We start from the raw sequence: 18,137 nt of genomic DNA, 5'->3' as shown, positions 1-18,137 counted from the left end.
AACAAGCAGTAAGAGCTGATCTGAGGTCTGCTGTCCAGCTGCCGTCTATGAGAGCCGGCTGTCAATCACTCGCGAACTCCGACCAAACGGTCAAACTAGGCCGCGTCGATCAAATATGAATCAATATTCTGTTACGTTAATGTAACAGTATATTCTCCTCAAATGTTTTCAGAATCATCTTGTAGTGCACGGTTTAGCTGTAAAATGTGAAATTGTGTGAGGCCACCGCCATTGTGAAATCTGGTGAAGGATAGATTTTTTAAAGCCTGAAAACAGAGCCATGATGAAGTGCAGAAGTCTAGTTATCTCTCAGAACACTTGAATTACAATATGCTGAAAGGTTATTATGGAACTTTTGCCCAATGGTGCCAAAAATATACTGCCTACTGCCACTTTAATCGTTTGGTCTATAAAATGTCAGAAAATTGAGAAAATGTCCATTACAATTTCCCAGTCAAAGGGGATGCCTTCAAACTGCTTGTTTTGTCCAGTAAATACTAAAAAGACCAAAGATAGTCAGTTTACTATCATAAAAGGATAAAAAAAACAACATCTGAGAGGCTGGTGCCAATGGATTTTGGCATTTTTGTATAAAAAACGATTACCAAAATAGTTGCTGATGGATTATCTATTGATGAACTAATCGATTAAACGGGTTAACAATTGATTGTTGTTTTAGCTTTACTCCATTGTTAGACAAATTACAATGAAGAAATTAGTTAAAGGATCAATGTGTAGGATTTCGAGGGATCTATTAGCAGAAATGGAATATGATATTCATAACTATGTTTTCATTAGTGTTTAATCACCTGAAACTAAGAATCCTGTTTTCGTTAGTTTAGAATGAGCCGTTTAAATCTACATAGGGAGCGGGTCCTCTTCACAGAGTCCGCCATGTTTCTACAGTAGCCCAGAACGGACAAACCAAACACTGACTCTAGAGAGAGCCTTTTTCATTTTTACGTTACCTGAAGGCCACCGTATTTCTCCGACACCCTTGTAAAACTGCAGTAACGTGAGCTGCAGAGTCTAAAACCGTGGTACCGCAGCCACCGTCTGACTTCCGTTGCTCCTAAAGTAGTATTATTATGGTAAGGATGACCTCTGAGTGAGGCGAACACCGTTACCACGGTTTTGCACTCGGTGGTTTACGTTACTGCAGTCTTGTAAAGGGAGGAGTGAGCGGAGGGGTTGAAACCACACCACTAGATGCCACTATATCCTACACACTGTCCCTTTTTAAAAGTAAATTAATGTTTTAAAAAAAATGGAAACGTGCATTTGCTTTTCAAAACCTTTCTTGAACGTTGTGGTGGGTTTTCCCGTCCTGCTCTTGCGCTTCTGAACCTGTCAGTGATCATTTGACAACCTCAGCAAAACAACAGAGCACGAATGACATCAGGTCACCTGCCTTGACATATTGATATTGTGTGTGTGTGTGTGTGTCTGGTTTACACGTCATCAGTCTTGCTTGTGCATTGCTGCCCCAAGGTCACCCACTAACTCCACTCCACATCCCCCAGAATAAAAACCAGCATTCACACACAAAAACACTGTAGTAGTGTCAAAGTCTGCAGAGCTGAAGGCAGAGTTTGTGCAGAGCTGCAAATTGACAAATGTAATTTACCACACTGGGAGGGATGGACTGTTGGAAGCTGTGGAGTGGACTGGCTGGAGAAATATAGAGAAACATAAGCAGAGATATCCAAAGGCATCGGTGCAGCAGACTGGTCAACAGCTTTATTTTGGCTGGTCGCCGTGTAGAATTGGCTTCAGTGGCTCATGGCGTGTGGAGGCGCCGATAAAATGTCCCTTTGAGAGGCAGTAGTGGCTTTAAGGTCAAAGGAAGGTCGGCGTTTGAATCCAGCTGGGACAATCTGGGAAAGGAATAAAAGCCTTGCACTCCTTCAGCAGCCTGTTTCCCACTGGGTTCATAGATATGTTGAACTTGTGTTGCTCAGTTACATTTTGACGAGACATACTTGCTCACCCTACAGGTGTCAAACCTCAGTTTCAATAAGGCTGAATGATTTTGGGAAAATACGTAACTGCGATTTTTCTGACCATGAATTTAAATTAGGATTATTTTTATATATATTAAAATACAGGCCTGCAACTTTGGTCTACATAGTATTAAATAACGCATAAGCTGCCATCCTCCCCCCTCTCCATCCCCTTCTAGCAGAGAGAGAGAGAGAGCAGTGGCAGAGGGGTTATTTTGTTGAACATGTTAGTCTGCCTGACTCATTGATCCTTTATCTGACTGGGTTTTGTGCAAGAATCTATGGCCCCGACCATGACTCTGAAATATCAGCCTAATAACTGTATTGATAAATCCATGGCACTGTCCTTGGTGCTGAAGTAGCAGACGGGTTTGTAGGTGTGCAAGAAAATATTGATACACATGGGTATCGTGATATTAGGGTTGTCCCGAATACCTTTTTTTGGGCTTCGAAGCTTCGGTGAGTAATATTCAAAGGTATTCGAAGCTTTGCTTCGGCGCAGCAGGCCGACATGTCTTCTGTCTGTCTCTATCTCCCTTGCCCTCTGACCTCAAGATATGTGAATAAAAATGATTTCTGTGGGTACCCACGAGTCTCCTCTTTACTTTTGTCTCTATCTCCCCCGTTTCAGTGCCCGGGACAGTGCCGCTGCCGCACTACTGTACATAAACACACAACTACACACAACTACACACAACAAACGGCGATATCCATCTGAGAATAACTAATAATAATTCATGTTGAATATGAATTGTGGGATTATTCCTTATTTCATGGGTTATTTTGGGATTTATACATTATTATAACATACTTGTATATAAAAACAAAACGAAGCATTCGAATAGTGATTTGGAGGTTGATTACCTTGGCAATGGTCGAAGCTTCGAAGCATTCAGGTCAGCCTTTCGTGATATTATGTTTTGTGATGCAGTATCGATTCACCAAAACACTGTATAGATTTTTAATCAACTTCTTAAAAATCTGACGGCCCACCATCGTGCCCGGCCACTATTCGATATTTCAGAGGTTGTAGCGGGCTCAGTTTTAAAGCTAGAGTGAAGGTACTGGTATCATAGGAGGCTAAATAACACTTTTGGCAAGGAAAAACTGGCACAGCCATTTTCAAACGGGTCCCTTGATCTCTGACTTCAAGATATATGAATGAAAATGGGTTCCGTGGGTACCCACGAGTCTCCCCTTTATAGACATGCCCACTTTATGATAATCACATGCAGTTTTGGGCAAAAAACATGCCGTTTTTTGCATGCAGTATAAATGTGTTATTTTTGCCTATTATAAAATGGTGTATTTCTAGTGTGTCTTTATACTATGACAGTTCTCCTAAAATTAGATCGCATTATTTCATCTTGCTTACAGTATTGCAATATATTGAATTGTTACCCCTGTATGATGATACGTATCGTATTGCCAGATTCTTGCCAATACACAGCCCTACGGATTTGTAATTGCAACTTTTTCTTTGAGTCCCGCCCTTCTGTCAGTTTTGTCTTGGATCTATAATATTCTCTAAACTATACAAAAACAAAGTGGGTCCATCCCCTGTTAAAAATTAACAAATCACCTACTGAATAGTCAGTCAGAGAAAAGTGAACTTCTAAGGAAACCTGGCTAGTGATCTATAGAAAACCTAATCCCACATTTAGTCCAAGTATGAAAGACACCAGCACGCAGAGAGTTTATTAACCGGGCAACAGACGACAGTTTCCCTTTTTTTTTTTTTTTGGCCATCTCAAGAATTAACATTGATAAAGTAAAAGTAATGCAGACAACACTTGCCAACTTAAACTTAGTTGCTCCAACTTGTTGAGATGCTTTCGAGTATATACTGTAACTTATTCTCAAAAAGGCAGCTCTTGCAATATGAAAATGACACTCATTCAGATTGTGACTTTAATATACAAAATAAAAATTCAGCCCCAGTTTTCTGCATCCTCTGGGGAGTTGAGGTTGGGGGTTTAGAGAACCAGCACTGAATACTTATTCTGTAAAAGAAATAAGACTATAGACAGGTTCAGAAGTGTTTGGTCCTTGGTTTCCTCAGTTAATGAAAATATGTGGATTAGACCGGAAAGGTCTTTAAACTTTTGTCTTTTGAAAATTAATGAAAATGAACAGATGCCCTTGAAAGTTCTTTTTGTAATTTAAAAATTTAGCGGCCGTATTCATCAGCGTGACTCAGCTCACTGGGCCTAAAATCAACATCTCATATCCTGTGATGGATATTGGGGCTGATATAGCAGCAGTTTTGAAATGAAGGATTTCTGGACTCAATAGGATCATGAAGTAAAGAGGCCTAGTATGAGGTGTCTTATTTGAATTAATGTGTTGTCTTATCTGCAAATATGCCAGTTATCAATTCTTGAATTTCTGCAAACAAGACTTTGAAAGTCACTGAAAAATCCTTCAAGTTGACATTGAAGTAAGTTTCGGGAACCCTGCATGTGTAGAGTTTCCAACTCAATCAGTTTTCCTGCATCTCTTTTTAATGAGGACATTGTGATTAGATACAGGCACCATGCATGTGGGCAGGTGTGTGCACGTGAGGGAGTGTTTTCATGGCTCCATATGCTTGCTTTAATGTGTGTGTGTGTGTGTGTGAGTCTGTGTGTGCTCATGTGAAACACCCAGAGAGGCAGAGAGGGACCGAGCTTGAGTGTGTTTATGTGCGTGTCGGTGCGTGAGTGTGTTTATGCGTCGCAGCGTTGTGTAACCCTGACTAATGAATCATTGAGAAGCCCAGCGGTCCAGGGGTGACTTGACTAGCTGATTGGTAATTAATTGTTAATGAGGCTTAGCAAGCAAACAGGTATCTGGAGAGAAAGAGTAAAACGACAGAAAGCTGCAGAGATGAAAGCACAGAAACTGGAAGAAAGAGACGGAGAGAAGCTGAAGTGACCGGATACTGCATCAAGGCATAGCACTTGATTAATGGGGTGTACACACACACACGCACATGTGCAAGCACGCACACACACTTGGGGAGGTGGCTGAGTGATTCTGCATCACAATGCAGTGACCATGGGGAAATAAGAAGACTAAAAGGGAATTAAGGTAGACACCTCATCCACTGTTGCCGTTCTCCAGGGCTCAATTTTTTTTTTCTGCTCACCACTGACTCACACATTCACAAAGTTAATCTACACTGGGCTAACTAGCGGCCGCTTGGTTTAGTTGTTGACATTGGTGGGATAGCTCGATCCTGGTGGTGAATTAGCTGAGCGGCATGCTTGCTTGTTGATGCCATATTGGCTTTGTTAGACACTGTGCTCTGCCTTCAAAGAGCCTTTTTAACAGTGGGCAACCTCCGGGTCTGAAAAGTGAAGTCAATGAGGAAGTGCCTTAAACTTGCATTCTTTCTAATAGCCAGCAGGGGGCGACTCCTCTGGTTGCAAAAAGAAGTCTGATTGTATAGAAGTCAATGAGAAAATGACCCTACTTCTCACTTGACTTATTACCTCAGTAAACATTGTAAACATGAGTTTATGGTCTCGATCGCTAGTTTCAAGTCTTCTTCAATACAGCATGATGTTCATTTAGTAAATTATGGTCCCATTTAGAGTCAAATAGACCATAAAGCAGGGGATGCTTTAGGGCGTGGTTACCTTGTGATTGACAGGTCTCTACCACGGCGTTGTCCGGTCTGGGAGTTGTCCGTGTTTTCGTCTTAGAACTTTAACCATTTCACAGTGTGTTTTCAGTTCATGAAAGTTAGTTAAAACATGTTTGCTTCCCTGAGAACATCTTATTCAGCATTTGGTTGTGCTTAGCTCAATTATTTTTCTGTTGATTGACTAATCGGTTAATCGTTTAGGCTCTAGTTTAGAGCCATTCAAGGGAAATTGTTTTTAGCATACACTAATATTTTAGACATTATTTCGCTTCCAACTTTGTGGCAACAGTTTGGGGAAGACCTTTAGCAAAACCTTTCAGCATATTGTAATTCAAGTGTTCTGAGAGATAATTAGACTTCTGCACCTCCTCATGGCTCTGTTTTCAGACTTTAAAAACTCTAGCCCATGACAAAAGACTTTGACCAATCACAGGTCATTTCAGAGAGAGTGTTCCGATTGGCTGTGCTCCAGCTGGTGGGCGGTACTTGGTATTTCCACAACTGATCTCAACATGGCTGCCGGTTCACAAACTTTCTCATTTTACAGCTAAACAGGACACTACAAGATGTTTCTGAAAACATTTGAGGCGAGAAATAGGAATTACAGAACCAGAATATTGATTCATATTTGATCAGCGCGTTGTTTTCCTCCGGTCTGTGAAATCTTGCGGATGCCATTAGGAGCACCGGAGGACACAGTGGCACATGATTTTTTTCAGATTACCTGTCTCATGCACTACTGTCAGGATATAGTGACCGTTTTTTAAAAATAACTTTTTTTAATCATATTTGCTCCATTTCTACCCACTGCAGCATTAACACAGCCAGGTCCATAAAGAAATGGTTGTCTGAGTTTGTTGAGGAAATACATGACTGGCCTACACAGAGCCCTGAGCTCAACCCCATCAAACACCTTTGGGATGAACTGGAACACCGACTGCTAGCCAGACCTTATCACAGTCAACATCTGTGCCTGACCTCACTAATGCTCTTGTGGCTGAAAGGGAGTAAATCCCTGCAGGCAGCCAGGGTCCAAAATCTTGTGGAAAGCCTTCCTTGAAGTGTGAAGACTGTTATAGCAGCATGTGGATGTCCATGGGCTTAGAAATATCATTTCCCTTAATCTCGCGAGTCGTGACATGGATGGGTGTAATGTTTGGGTGTCCATATACTTTTGGCCATGTTGGCTCACTTCTGATATGATAGTTCTGTTTAAACACAGTAATGTATGATCAGTTAAGCTGTGATCACAACACCGCAACAAGTCATTTTCAATGGAAGCCGATGACATAAAGCAACAAACTGACGGTCTCAACTTTTTTCAGCGCTCCAATGACGCAGTGAAGCGTTAACCAATCATATGTTTTTGTTTCACCCTGTTCCGTTCCATCTACAAAAATGCAGTTAGTTAGTTCCCGGTGCTGTTTAATTACGTCAACGAGCATTTTAGCAACACTTCAACGGCGACTCGCCGACAATGTAGCTGGCCACTGGCTGTTTTGTTGCTTTTGTCGCTGGTAGTGTGAACGTAGCATTAAAGATACTGTGTTGTTGTTGGCTGATTGGTTGGTTGAACATCTGGTTAGTTAGTTAGTACTTCTGGTATTTTGTAGACATTTATTGATTATAGCGTTATTTATTATTTTTAATTTGATTTGATATATAATTTCAATAATTTGTTGAATTTGGTCTAATGTCCAGCCCTACTGATTAACTTCCTGTCGTTTCATTCATCAGCTGTTAAAGGGATAGTTTCGAAGTGGGGTTGTATGAGGTACTTATCCATAGTCAGTGTATTACCTACAATAGATGACGGTAGGCACGCCCCCAGTTTGGAGAAGCCGACAGGAGTACCCGCACCGAAGCAAAGCAATGTACTGCTGTGGACGGGGCCGGCAGCAAAACATATTTTAGCCACCTAAAAAAAAGGCTCACCTAAAAAAAGCAATATCAGTTTAAGTCCACGCTATATTTAAAATATTTTCTGATGGGGAACTGAACTGAAAATTAAACTTATATACTCATCTTAGGTGAGCCATTCTTTTAGGTGGCTAAAATACGTTTTGCTGCCGGCCCCGTCCACAGCATTACATGACTTTTTTCAGGTGCGGTAACTCCTGTCTGCTTCTCCAAGCTGGGGGCGTGCCGACCGTCATCTACTGCAGGTAATACACTATGGATACGGATAATTAAGTACCTCATACTACCCCACTTCAAAACACCCGAACTATCCCTTTAACTCTTTACATAATGCACAGAAAGTTGGTCAATGGATGCTTGGGATTCACAGTCAGTGGCCATGGCTTGGTCCAAAATCATATACTATGCATTACATACTCAATAGGTGTACTATCGTTCAACAAACTTTTGTGTGAATAAACAGCAGTATTATCTTTTAGGACACACTGAGCAGTAATTTATGTCATCCCTTCCTGAGAGCCTCCTTGCCGGGTGGAGACGTGTAACCATGGTAAATCGAGCCATCCTCATGTGACCAAAAGGACGATTTGTGAGAATCAAGTCTGAATTAAATTACAAACTGAAATCTTACACTTACAAACCTACAATTTTTAATGTTATTGATGTTCCAGAGCTGTCCGTCAACGTCTGTTTTGAACATTGTCGTCACGACTGCATTGCGTTGTGGGATATTTATGCCGCCGTAGTGTCCAGTGTTGCATACTGTATGCAATTTGCATACTATTGGTTTCATACTAAGGTTTCGGACATACTAAAATATCTCAGATACTGTTTTAGCGTAGTAAATAGCATGGAATTTTGGACGCAACCCATGTGTCCTCTCTGGTGTGTGTGTGTGTGTTTGTGTAAAGCTCAAGGAATTGGCTCACATAGCAAGAAGGAAGTCTAATTAATGATCTGCTTTGAACACCATTGTTCAGTTGGAGCTGTATTATACTTCTGCTGTGTTTCAGTAGGAAATATGAAGGACGAGCGTACAATGTGACAAAATAGAAGTGTCTGTGTTTGAATGAACAGCTTGGCCTTTTGATGTTTCTATGGCAGCTGCAAACTAAGGCATGCTGTGGTTGCTATGACTATAATAATGTGTGTGTGTGGGGGGTGACATTTAGTGTGTGTGTGGATGTGTATGGGTATGCATGTTGGACCAGCCATGCTGTAAGAGTGTGCGGCAGGTGTTCATGGGTAATTCTGTGTGTGCGTCCAACAGGAGGGGGCTTTCAAAGTCCTACCCTGTGGCGAGTTAAGTGATACCCCTACCATCCCGCCCGGACCACCCCTCTCTCCTCTCTCCAGGGATTCGTCTCTGGGTCAGTGCTCCCCTCTGCTGCCCCGGTTGCCATGGTCACAGCCTTAAGCGTCGCCCAGGACAACAACACACAGAGGTGGGAGTGAGTCTCGGGCTCCAGTGACTTCTGGAGTTTGCCATGAATTATAACCCAGAGTCTCCGGGGGATGGAGCTGCCTGGCAGCGGCTGAAATATGGCTGCGGTTTTGTTTGCTGTGATATATGGAGGCAGCAGGGCGAGCCACGCTACACTGCTCTGGTTGCACTTTATTTCTCAGCACAGAAATTACTGTGCTTGTTTATGTAGGGAGAACGCAGGGCAGCGGTAATTACAGTATAATGGTACATGGGGAGTTTTGCTGGTTCGGTGGAGATCAAGAGTTCATAACAACCAACCTTAAGGCCAGTTTTAATAAAGAAGAGGAGAACCGTGCTCTAGCTGGTCCCCGAAGACGATGAAATGTGCAACAGATTCTTGTGTGTGGTTTGGACAAGTCGAAACATAGCTTGTGAATGCAGTTGTCGTGGGTGTGCTTGTTTTAACATTTGAACATTTGAAAAGAAAGATTGATTTTAGGGAAAGTTAACATTACCTGAAGTAGAACTTGAAATCATCTGGGATATTGTTATTTATGCGATTTGTGATTTCCTGGTTTTAAAAAACTATGCTGCAGAACAATAATTCAACTGACTGTTCTGTGAAATGATAAATGAATACCTGTATTGTCATCATATCCACATAACTTATAGTACTCCAGGTAGGATTATTGGCTTGGTCAGATTCTTAGTCTTGTTTACTCAGGATAGGCCTGTAACTAATATTTTCATTACTAGTTAATATGCTGTACTTTTCTTGATAAATTGTTAATTGTTTGGTCTATAAAATGGCTGAAAATAATAAAAAAAAATGTTCATCACCATTTCCAAAAGCCCACGGTGACGTCTTTTTGTCCAAGCAACGGTCTGAAACATGAAGATATTCAGTTTACTATAATTTAAGACAAGAAAAAGCAGAAGATTATCACATTTGAGTCGTTGATTATTTTTTTTCCTTGATTGACTAAATGGTTTATTGACTGACTGTTTCAGGTCTAGTTGCCCTGAATAGACTGGGTCAGAGTCTTAGTCTTGTTTACTTTAATCTGATATTTCCTCATCTACAATAGAAAGATAGAGCAGAGCAAATAATGCCATGCAAGCATTCATTCATTCGTTCTTCAGGGAATCAGAACTCATTTTAGACAATTATTTAGACAAGTTATTGTATGGCTGCGTGGACAACATTAAACACTGATGCACTTTTGTTAAATGGAGGATTTTGTGCAAACCATAGACCGCATATAGATGAAGGACGCGTCTCCACTTCTTCCCACTGTACAAAAGTGAAGCCAAAATATACCGGATACGGGATCTGCCATCTAGAAAATGTGACGTTCTTTGGAGCCAGAGTCTGCGCAGTAGTGATCGAGGAAGCGGCGCCGGAATTAGTTTTGAAGTGGGGGGGGGGGGGGGGCAGCTTTGGATGATGTAATGCAGTGTTTCCCACAGGATTTTGAGAGACTATGGTGTGGTTCTCCCCCGGAAGAACATTTTCAACATATTCAAGTTAAATGTATCAATCTGGAGCACTTTAAGAGAAAAATTCTACAAGGCTAGATCTATGAAGAACTTGGGGCTCTAGTAAACAATTTAATCATAAAGGTTGTATGGATATGAATGCTGATGGCAAGAAGTCAGACAGCATAAGCATGGTAAATGAGACGGGGGTGCCGACATCGCCGCAGACCCCTCGCACTGAGGACAGTCCGCCCCGGTTGACAGTCGCACCGGGAATCCCTCCCCACAAGGCGAGAGGGCGCACTGCGCAGCGAGCACTCCACGGCCCCGGGCAGCGACGAGGTCCGGGCAAGGGGTGCTGGGTTTCCAAGCAGACCTCGGTTGCAGCACAACAGACGATGTGCTCGGGGGGCCAGCCCACCAGTTATAATATTTTCGGTTCATTATGAAACTGAAGCGGGCTGGATGTCAGATAACTTTGATTTAATTTGAATTAGGCTACACAATGGTTGATTATGGATAAAGTACTGTAGAAGTTTGTTATATCTTATTTAATTAGGGGCTGTAACTAATTATATTAGTTGGTTTTTCTTACTGAATTAACTGATCATAAAGTGTCCTTCACATTCCCTAGAGCCCAAGTTGACATAATGTTTTTTTTCCCCCGACCAACAGTCTAAAAGATGTTCAGACGACTATCAAACAACACTAAGAAAAGCAGCAAATATAAACATTTAAGAAGCTAGAGAATTTAGGCATTTTTTCCTTAAACAATTAATCAATTAGCAAAATTGTTGCTGATTAAAAATGGGTTTTGTAGAAACACATATTTACTCATCCTACAAGTCCTCTAACATTTCATTTAAACATATTGAAAAACAATATTGGTACCGATACTAATTTATTGTATTATCATCTGTATAGAAAACCTAAACATGATACAGAGCCCCGGTAATGAGAGACAAAACTACTGTGACATTTGACTTTGTCAACATCAGCCCAGTTGTAACCTTAATTTAATCATCCACTGTGTGTAAAATGTCGAGGCTTTAGTCTATCAATCACTTGGTTAACATAATGGAGCATCCTATTGATTAAAAGGCCACAAATCTGTAGTATCTTAGATTTGGACCCAGCCTCGGTCTCTCTCTAGTGTCATTTGTCTAAATAAAACATCTCTCATTTGTTGTACTAATTTTGAAAGACTAGCTATTAATTCTTCTTAAAGATTTGATGTCTCATTCTGGTTGAAAACTCTTCATTTATTGTGGCTGCCTCAGTAGGACCCGCTCACACCGGGCAGTCCTCCAGATAAGGAAAAGTGTGTGTAAACATCATATAAGCGATGTGCTGTTAGTGCTGTGTTCAGCACTATGATCCGTATCTACAGAATGTGTCTGCCCACAGCTGTATAGAATATATATATATAATATATATATATAGAGAGAGAGAGCACCACTGACTGATCCGCCATGCCGATGCTGCTGCTGCAGTGCCTTATGTAAGCTCAGTGAAGTACACCATCAGCACTATTATCTGGTCTCATGCTGCCAAGCTTATGGCTGAATAATATTAAGAATGGATCTTTTTTTTCCCTCATCTCCACCTCTCTTCCTTATTAATGTGCTCAGCAGGCCCTTAATGCTCTCTCTGTTTACCCTCTCTAGAAGTTTACCCTCTTGGCGCCACCTCCCTGCTCTCTGCTCTTGTTCTTCTTTCTCTTATACCTAAACTTTTTTTTTTTTTTTACTCCTCCACCTCTTTTTGAACTTTTCTGAAACTCTGCTCTTCTGTTTCAACTCCCCTCCCCCCCTCTCCACTCCTCTCCTCCCCTCTACTCTCCTCTCTTTCTTTTCTTTATTGCCCAATTAATATCCTCCCCAACTTTTATTACTCTTTCAAGAAACAAAGACAACTTATTGCCTATGGCCCCATAACTGAAGAAAGTTCTGGTCCAGCACTGGAAGACACCGGGAAACCCTCTTAGTGCAGCACGGCACTGACTTAACAACTTATCTGATGCTCTCCACTTGAAAAGAATCAGGTTTGCTTTGAAGGACAGAAAGATCGAGTCCCCCTTCACTGCCTTTTTGGAAGAAGTGCACTCCAAACCTGACTCTATTCATCATACAACCTTGGAGGAATTGGACTAAAGCCACTTCACGGATTATGAGTGAATGGGCCACTGCAAGGCACAGACACACAGACACCCCTCCTACATAAGAACAAGAGCCACAGATTCAAAGAGACACATTTTTGGTCATTTTGCATCTCTTTGAGTCGTTTTGTGTCTCTTTTTAGACATTTTGCATGTGTTCATAGTCATTTTGTGGGTCTTTCTAGTCATTTTGCATCTGCTTTTGGTTGTTTTGCATCTGTTTGTAGTCGTTTTGTGTCTCTTTTTCGCCATTTTGCATCTCTTTGTAGTTGTTTTGTTTCTCTTTTTCAACATTTTGCATCTCTTTGTAGTTGTTTTGCGTCTGTTTTTGGTTGTTTTGCATCTCTTTGTAGTTGTTTTGTGTCTCTTTTTGGACATTTTGCATCTCTTTGTAGTCGTTTTGCATCTGTTTTTGGTTATTTTGCATCTCTTTGTGTTGTTTTATGTCTCTTTTTGGGCATTTTGCATCTCTTTGTAGTCGTTTTACATCTTTTTTTGGACATTTTTCGTCATTTTGTGTCTCTTTTTGGACATTTTGCATCTCTTTGTAATCATTTTATGTCTCTTTTTGGAAATTTTGCATCTATTTGTAGTCGTTTTGCATCTGTTTTTGGTTGTTTTGTATCTCTTTATAGATGTTTTTTGTCTCTGTGGTAGTTTTCCGTCTCTATTCTGTAGGTTTGCGTCTCTTTGGGAGTTTTGCGTCTTTTTGTGACTTCCCAAGAAGAAATGTTCAAACAGGGCTCTCCTAACCTGTTGGGACCCTGGGCCCATGCTCAGCAGGCCCGTTTGGTAAACCATCAATGACTTACTTCACACAATGCTTCTCCACAACCTGTCCTTTTTTATGGATGTCATTGTCGATCTGTCGGTCGTTTACTTCACCATATTGGTCCAGACTGAAATATCGCAACATCTGTATGGATGGATTGGTAACTTTTGGTGCAATAACCATGGTGCCCAGAGAATGAATCCCTTGCTCCCCTGACTTTTCCTCCAGCGCTACCAACAGGTCAAAGTTTTCACTTATTATCTTACATTTATGGTCCTCAAACAATAAAAGCTACTGACTTTGGTAGTCTCCCGACTTTTCCTCCAGGGCCGGCATGACATTTGTGGCTTTGAGTGAAATGTCTCGACAACTGTTGAATGGATTGCCATGACATTTAGTGCAGACACATTCCTCTCAGGGGAAAAGTCAACAGACGACAAAAGTTTCGACTCTTCCTAACACCATCATGAGGGGCTGACAGACTAATAGTCAGACTTCAGATAGACGTGTGAATTCGTCCTTTGCAGGAAGCTTTTTAGTTCTTGACTATCATTAGAGGGATAGTTCAGGTGTTTTGAAGTGGGGTTGTATAAGGCACTTATCCACAGTTAGTGTATTACCTACAGTAGATGACTGCTGGCACGCCCCCAGGTTGGAGAAGCAGACAGGAGTTACAGCACGAAACCAAAGCAATGTACTGCTGTGGACTGGGTCGGCAGCAAAACGTACTTTAGCCACCTAAAAGAAAGACTCACCTCAAAAAAATCTGTATCAGTTTAAATGTACGCTATATTCAGACTATTTTTGCCAGTTTACCTTGCCATGAGACAGCTATACAGTCTATGTTTGTGACGGGGAACTGGTGCTCTCGCCAAAGCAACCAGATTCCATTGGAAAAAAAACTGTAATTTTACAGAACACGGGAGTTGCTGGTCTACCGCTGCCTCAATCAGTTGATTGTTCATGTTATTGTGTGACTTTGGTTAGTTCGGATTCACCAAAGTCACAGAATAACACAAACTAACCGATCAAAAACCAATAGGACAAATTTGCCATTAATTCAAACTAAAAAACCATGGTTGAATGAGCAACCAACAGTTCCCTTTACTCCATCAGAAAATGTTTGACTTTTCAACAGTTACAAGGAAATTCAATTAGGAAATTTCAGCAAAGAGTGTCCAGTAGCATTAAATCTCAACGTAGTGTAGTACTGGAGACCTGTTGCAGAGCTGAGACGCTGTGGCTCCTCGATTACTTTCGCATGTCTTGCTCCACATTGTTGGAAAACCACAAATTGTGAGCCATGTTTTGCTCCTTTTTGTCATTTGCAGTCACTGATTGTTACCACGGAAACATGGGACATGGGAGTTCTGAGTTAGCCATGCGAGCACAGAGCTGTTAGCATTTATCTTGTTTCTTCCTTGCTTCATCCATGTTAATTGCTTTTTTTTTTTCACCTTTTCCCCTCTCTCTTCTGTTTCTTGACTCCAGGACTGGGTTTTTCTCACTCGTTTCTGCTTTCTCACCGACTTTGGACGTCTGGACTTCCGGTTCCGCTATCCAAAGGTAGGTGGACTTACTGTAGCTGTGTGTTTGTTTGTGTCTGCATTTGTTTTACATCTATTATTTTCAATCCGTTTTTCCCACATTGCCTCAGCTTGCCCACGCTTTCGTCTCTGGCACCACAAGTGTTTTCTTCCTTCTTCATCCTTTCTTTCTCCACTTCAGTATCCAGCTCTTTCTCTTTCCTTCCTCTTACTTCATCTAAACTGATGCCATCACTCTTTCTTTCCTCTATCCTTCTTCCTCCGGCTGTTCCTGCTTTACCCGCCTCGTCCTCTTTTTCTATCCCCTCCTCCCCCGCTCTATCTTTATACGCGTCTGTTTTGTTCTTCCGCTCTGTCTTCTTTTACCCATGCCTTGCTTTACTGTTGTAGCCTGCAGACTTTGGAAACAGTTTTTGTCTTATAAATCTCAAACTGTCTCACTGCCTCCTCTCTGATCTATGCTCTCTCTCTCCTCTCTGCAGTCTCGCTGCTGTCAGAACATATTGCTCTACTTTGATGACAGTTCTCAGTGGCCAGCTGTGTACAAGAGGCACGAAAAGGTGAGACACCGACTCCCTCTATTCTGCATCATGTCTTTTGACAAGCCGTTATTAAAGAGAAATACAGCTCCATTCGCATGTCATTGTTGTAATGAAAAAGCCCCGTGACTCCGCCTTTGCCAATATTCACATTTTAACTTGAATTAAAGGATCCTGTGCTGCTCAAAATAAAACAAAGCCGTCTGTCTCAGTTCTTGAGATGCCTTTCATTCACAGTCAATGATATATTATTGATGAGACATGCAGTGATCAAGGATGGTACAATCCATATCTGTGAACACAAAGTGAGACGCCAGAGACTTCTGGCTGAACTGAAGCTACTCCACAGAAAATAAATGATTGCAGGGAGATTTTCTGCTGACAGATGTCTATTTTCTGGTTTGGAAACCTGTAACACTCCCATTTATAGTAACACCACTGTACCATTTATAGTATATCTGTCGCGATATCAGATTTTCACTTCATGATTGTTGTGTATTGGCAAGAATCTGGCGATACGATACGTATCATAATACAGATGTTATGATTCAATATATTGCAATATATTGCGATACTGTAAGCAAGACCATATCTTGTGATTTTTAAAATATAATTTCAGGAAAACTGTCATAGTACAAAGAACACACCACCATATGCATAAAATCGGAGTAAATAAAAGTTTACTTTTTCATGCAATCAGAACAGTGGGATCTGCATTTGCATTTATCAGTCGCTATAACATCCAACACCACAGCACTACTTTGAGAGGGCACATACACTGAGAGGGTGCACATCTTTGCTAATGAAATCAAGAGTTAATCTTTGCATGTAAACTATTAATTAAAAATCGATAGTGTTTTTGAGAATCGATACAGTATCATAAAATATAATATTGCGAAAACTCAATATTTTCTTACGTCTCTATTATTGTTGTTAAAAATATCGAAGTATCGATACTAAGTATTTTAAATGGTTTCAAAACTAATTTTCCACATTATCGATACACAGGTACCAGCTGTGCTTTCTGCTCTGTCTTCTCTCCGACAGCGAGTAGACACACACACACACCGCTATTTATCTTTTAATAAAAATCTAAAATGTTATGCTCTAAATAATGTGTCAAGGCATTGTAGCAAAGTTAGAAATACCAGTATCGTGAAAACACTAACCTCGATAACGCTAACGATATTATCACGATGTGTATAGAAAATTTGAAAATCAGTCAAATTCATCTTTAACTTTGTTTATTGTGCGTTTTGTTTCTTTTTTGGTGAATGAATTACACTCAAAATACGAGTGTAGGGAGGTGGAGCGAGAGTCTGTCACGATAATGAAAAGAGGGATTTAAGGCCGTGGATTATTTGCACAATATTATATGTATATTATTAACATGATAGCAATTTTTTAATCGTATTTTAGCTATCGTCAATACCAGTATATCGCGACACCCCTAATTTATAGTAAAGTCCATAAGTATTTGGACAGTGACACTTTTGTTGTTGTTTTGGGTCAGTACACATTAGTTTTTGAAATAAAACTGTTTCATTTAAGGGTGAAGTGCTTACTATCAGACTTGATTTGAGGATATTTATATCCATATTGCGTGAACATTTTATGAATTAAAACCCTGTCTTTGTGCTGCTGCACTGCTCAGAATTAGATGTTTACCCTTAAAACTGAAAGTCAGCACTTCAGCCTCATAATCATTGGTTTAGTTCAAATCCAATCAGCTTGAGTACAGGGCCAAAACAATAGAAACTGCATCTCTTTCTACGTACTTAACAGACTGCACTGTATGCATTTAGAGTAATTCCTACATTTGGTGGGTTCACAAACTATATCCTCCCATCTACGGTCTATACAGTGTACATTTCAAGACATAGGTTTGAGATCTTTGGCTTTTGAGATCTTTGGCTTTTAAAGAGAGTGGATTCATGTGAAATGGGCCCCTCAGGTATAGGAGCATGAATCCTTAATCTTGCCTGTATATGTCACAGTCAGCTGGTACGGTGAGATATAACATGATACAGTCTATAAAGTAGACATTAAATTGCTCTCACAACCAATGAATAATGTAGAATACAACCATTTATTGTAAGCAGACCTCGGTACTCGCCGCTCTCGCTTTCTAAAGCCGTGCTTAACCAGCCCAGTGTTATTTTATCAGCACGCAACATCTGATGGTTTCTGGTGTTATTAAAGTGAGGTGTGCTTCTGAGTAAATACTGTTATTAGGGTTATCAGTGACATGTGTTTTGTGTACTACATAGGAAAATCCGAGCTAAAATTGTCTAGCTCTGTTAGAAAAAAGGATATCATTGCCCAAATACCTTGTATTTCTATGCGCAGGTAGTCACTTGCTGGTGTACTCTTCTTCGTGCCGACGTCTTTTGACACACAGATGAGACATTATGTTGAGATATTTCCAGCTCAGCTACAAACAGCACACCATTTCTCAGCTCTCAGACAGATCTTGGTGTCAGTTTCCCAGAATCAAATAGTGCGACCTTCATTCTACACTCAGCAATATCCAGCAGTCACGCAGAGACAAGAGAGACAAAAAAAATATTTTAATTCCACTTACAGCAGCTTCATTAGACCAGAAGGCAATGCAGCCACGATTTCAATTACATTTTGATTAAACACACTTTGTATATTCTGG

The 18,137-nt window shown here is 40.8% G+C and overlaps 1 protein-coding gene across 1 annotated transcript in view; it reads left to right on the top strand.

Moving 5' to 3' along the window:
* Positions 1–18,137, top strand: part of tmem145 (transmembrane protein 145) — a 50,523-nt gene that overhangs the window by 4,744 nt on the left and 27,642 nt on the right. Inside the window, exons 2-3 of the mRNA XM_074654923.1 lie at positions 14,881–14,955; positions 15,419–15,496. Of these exons, the coding sequence (XP_074511024.1) occupies positions 14,881–14,955; positions 15,419–15,496 (153 nt within the window). The remainder of the gene's footprint in view (positions 1–14,880; positions 14,956–15,418; positions 15,497–18,137) is intronic.

Source organism: Sebastes fasciatus, chromosome 12 (assembly GCF_043250625.1).
Source record: "Sebastes fasciatus isolate fSebFas1 chromosome 12, fSebFas1.pri, whole genome shotgun sequence".
NCBI classification, from domain to species: domain Eukaryota; kingdom Metazoa; phylum Chordata; class Actinopteri; order Perciformes; family Sebastidae; genus Sebastes; species Sebastes fasciatus.
This window is presented reverse-complemented; position numbering and strand designations above follow the sequence as displayed.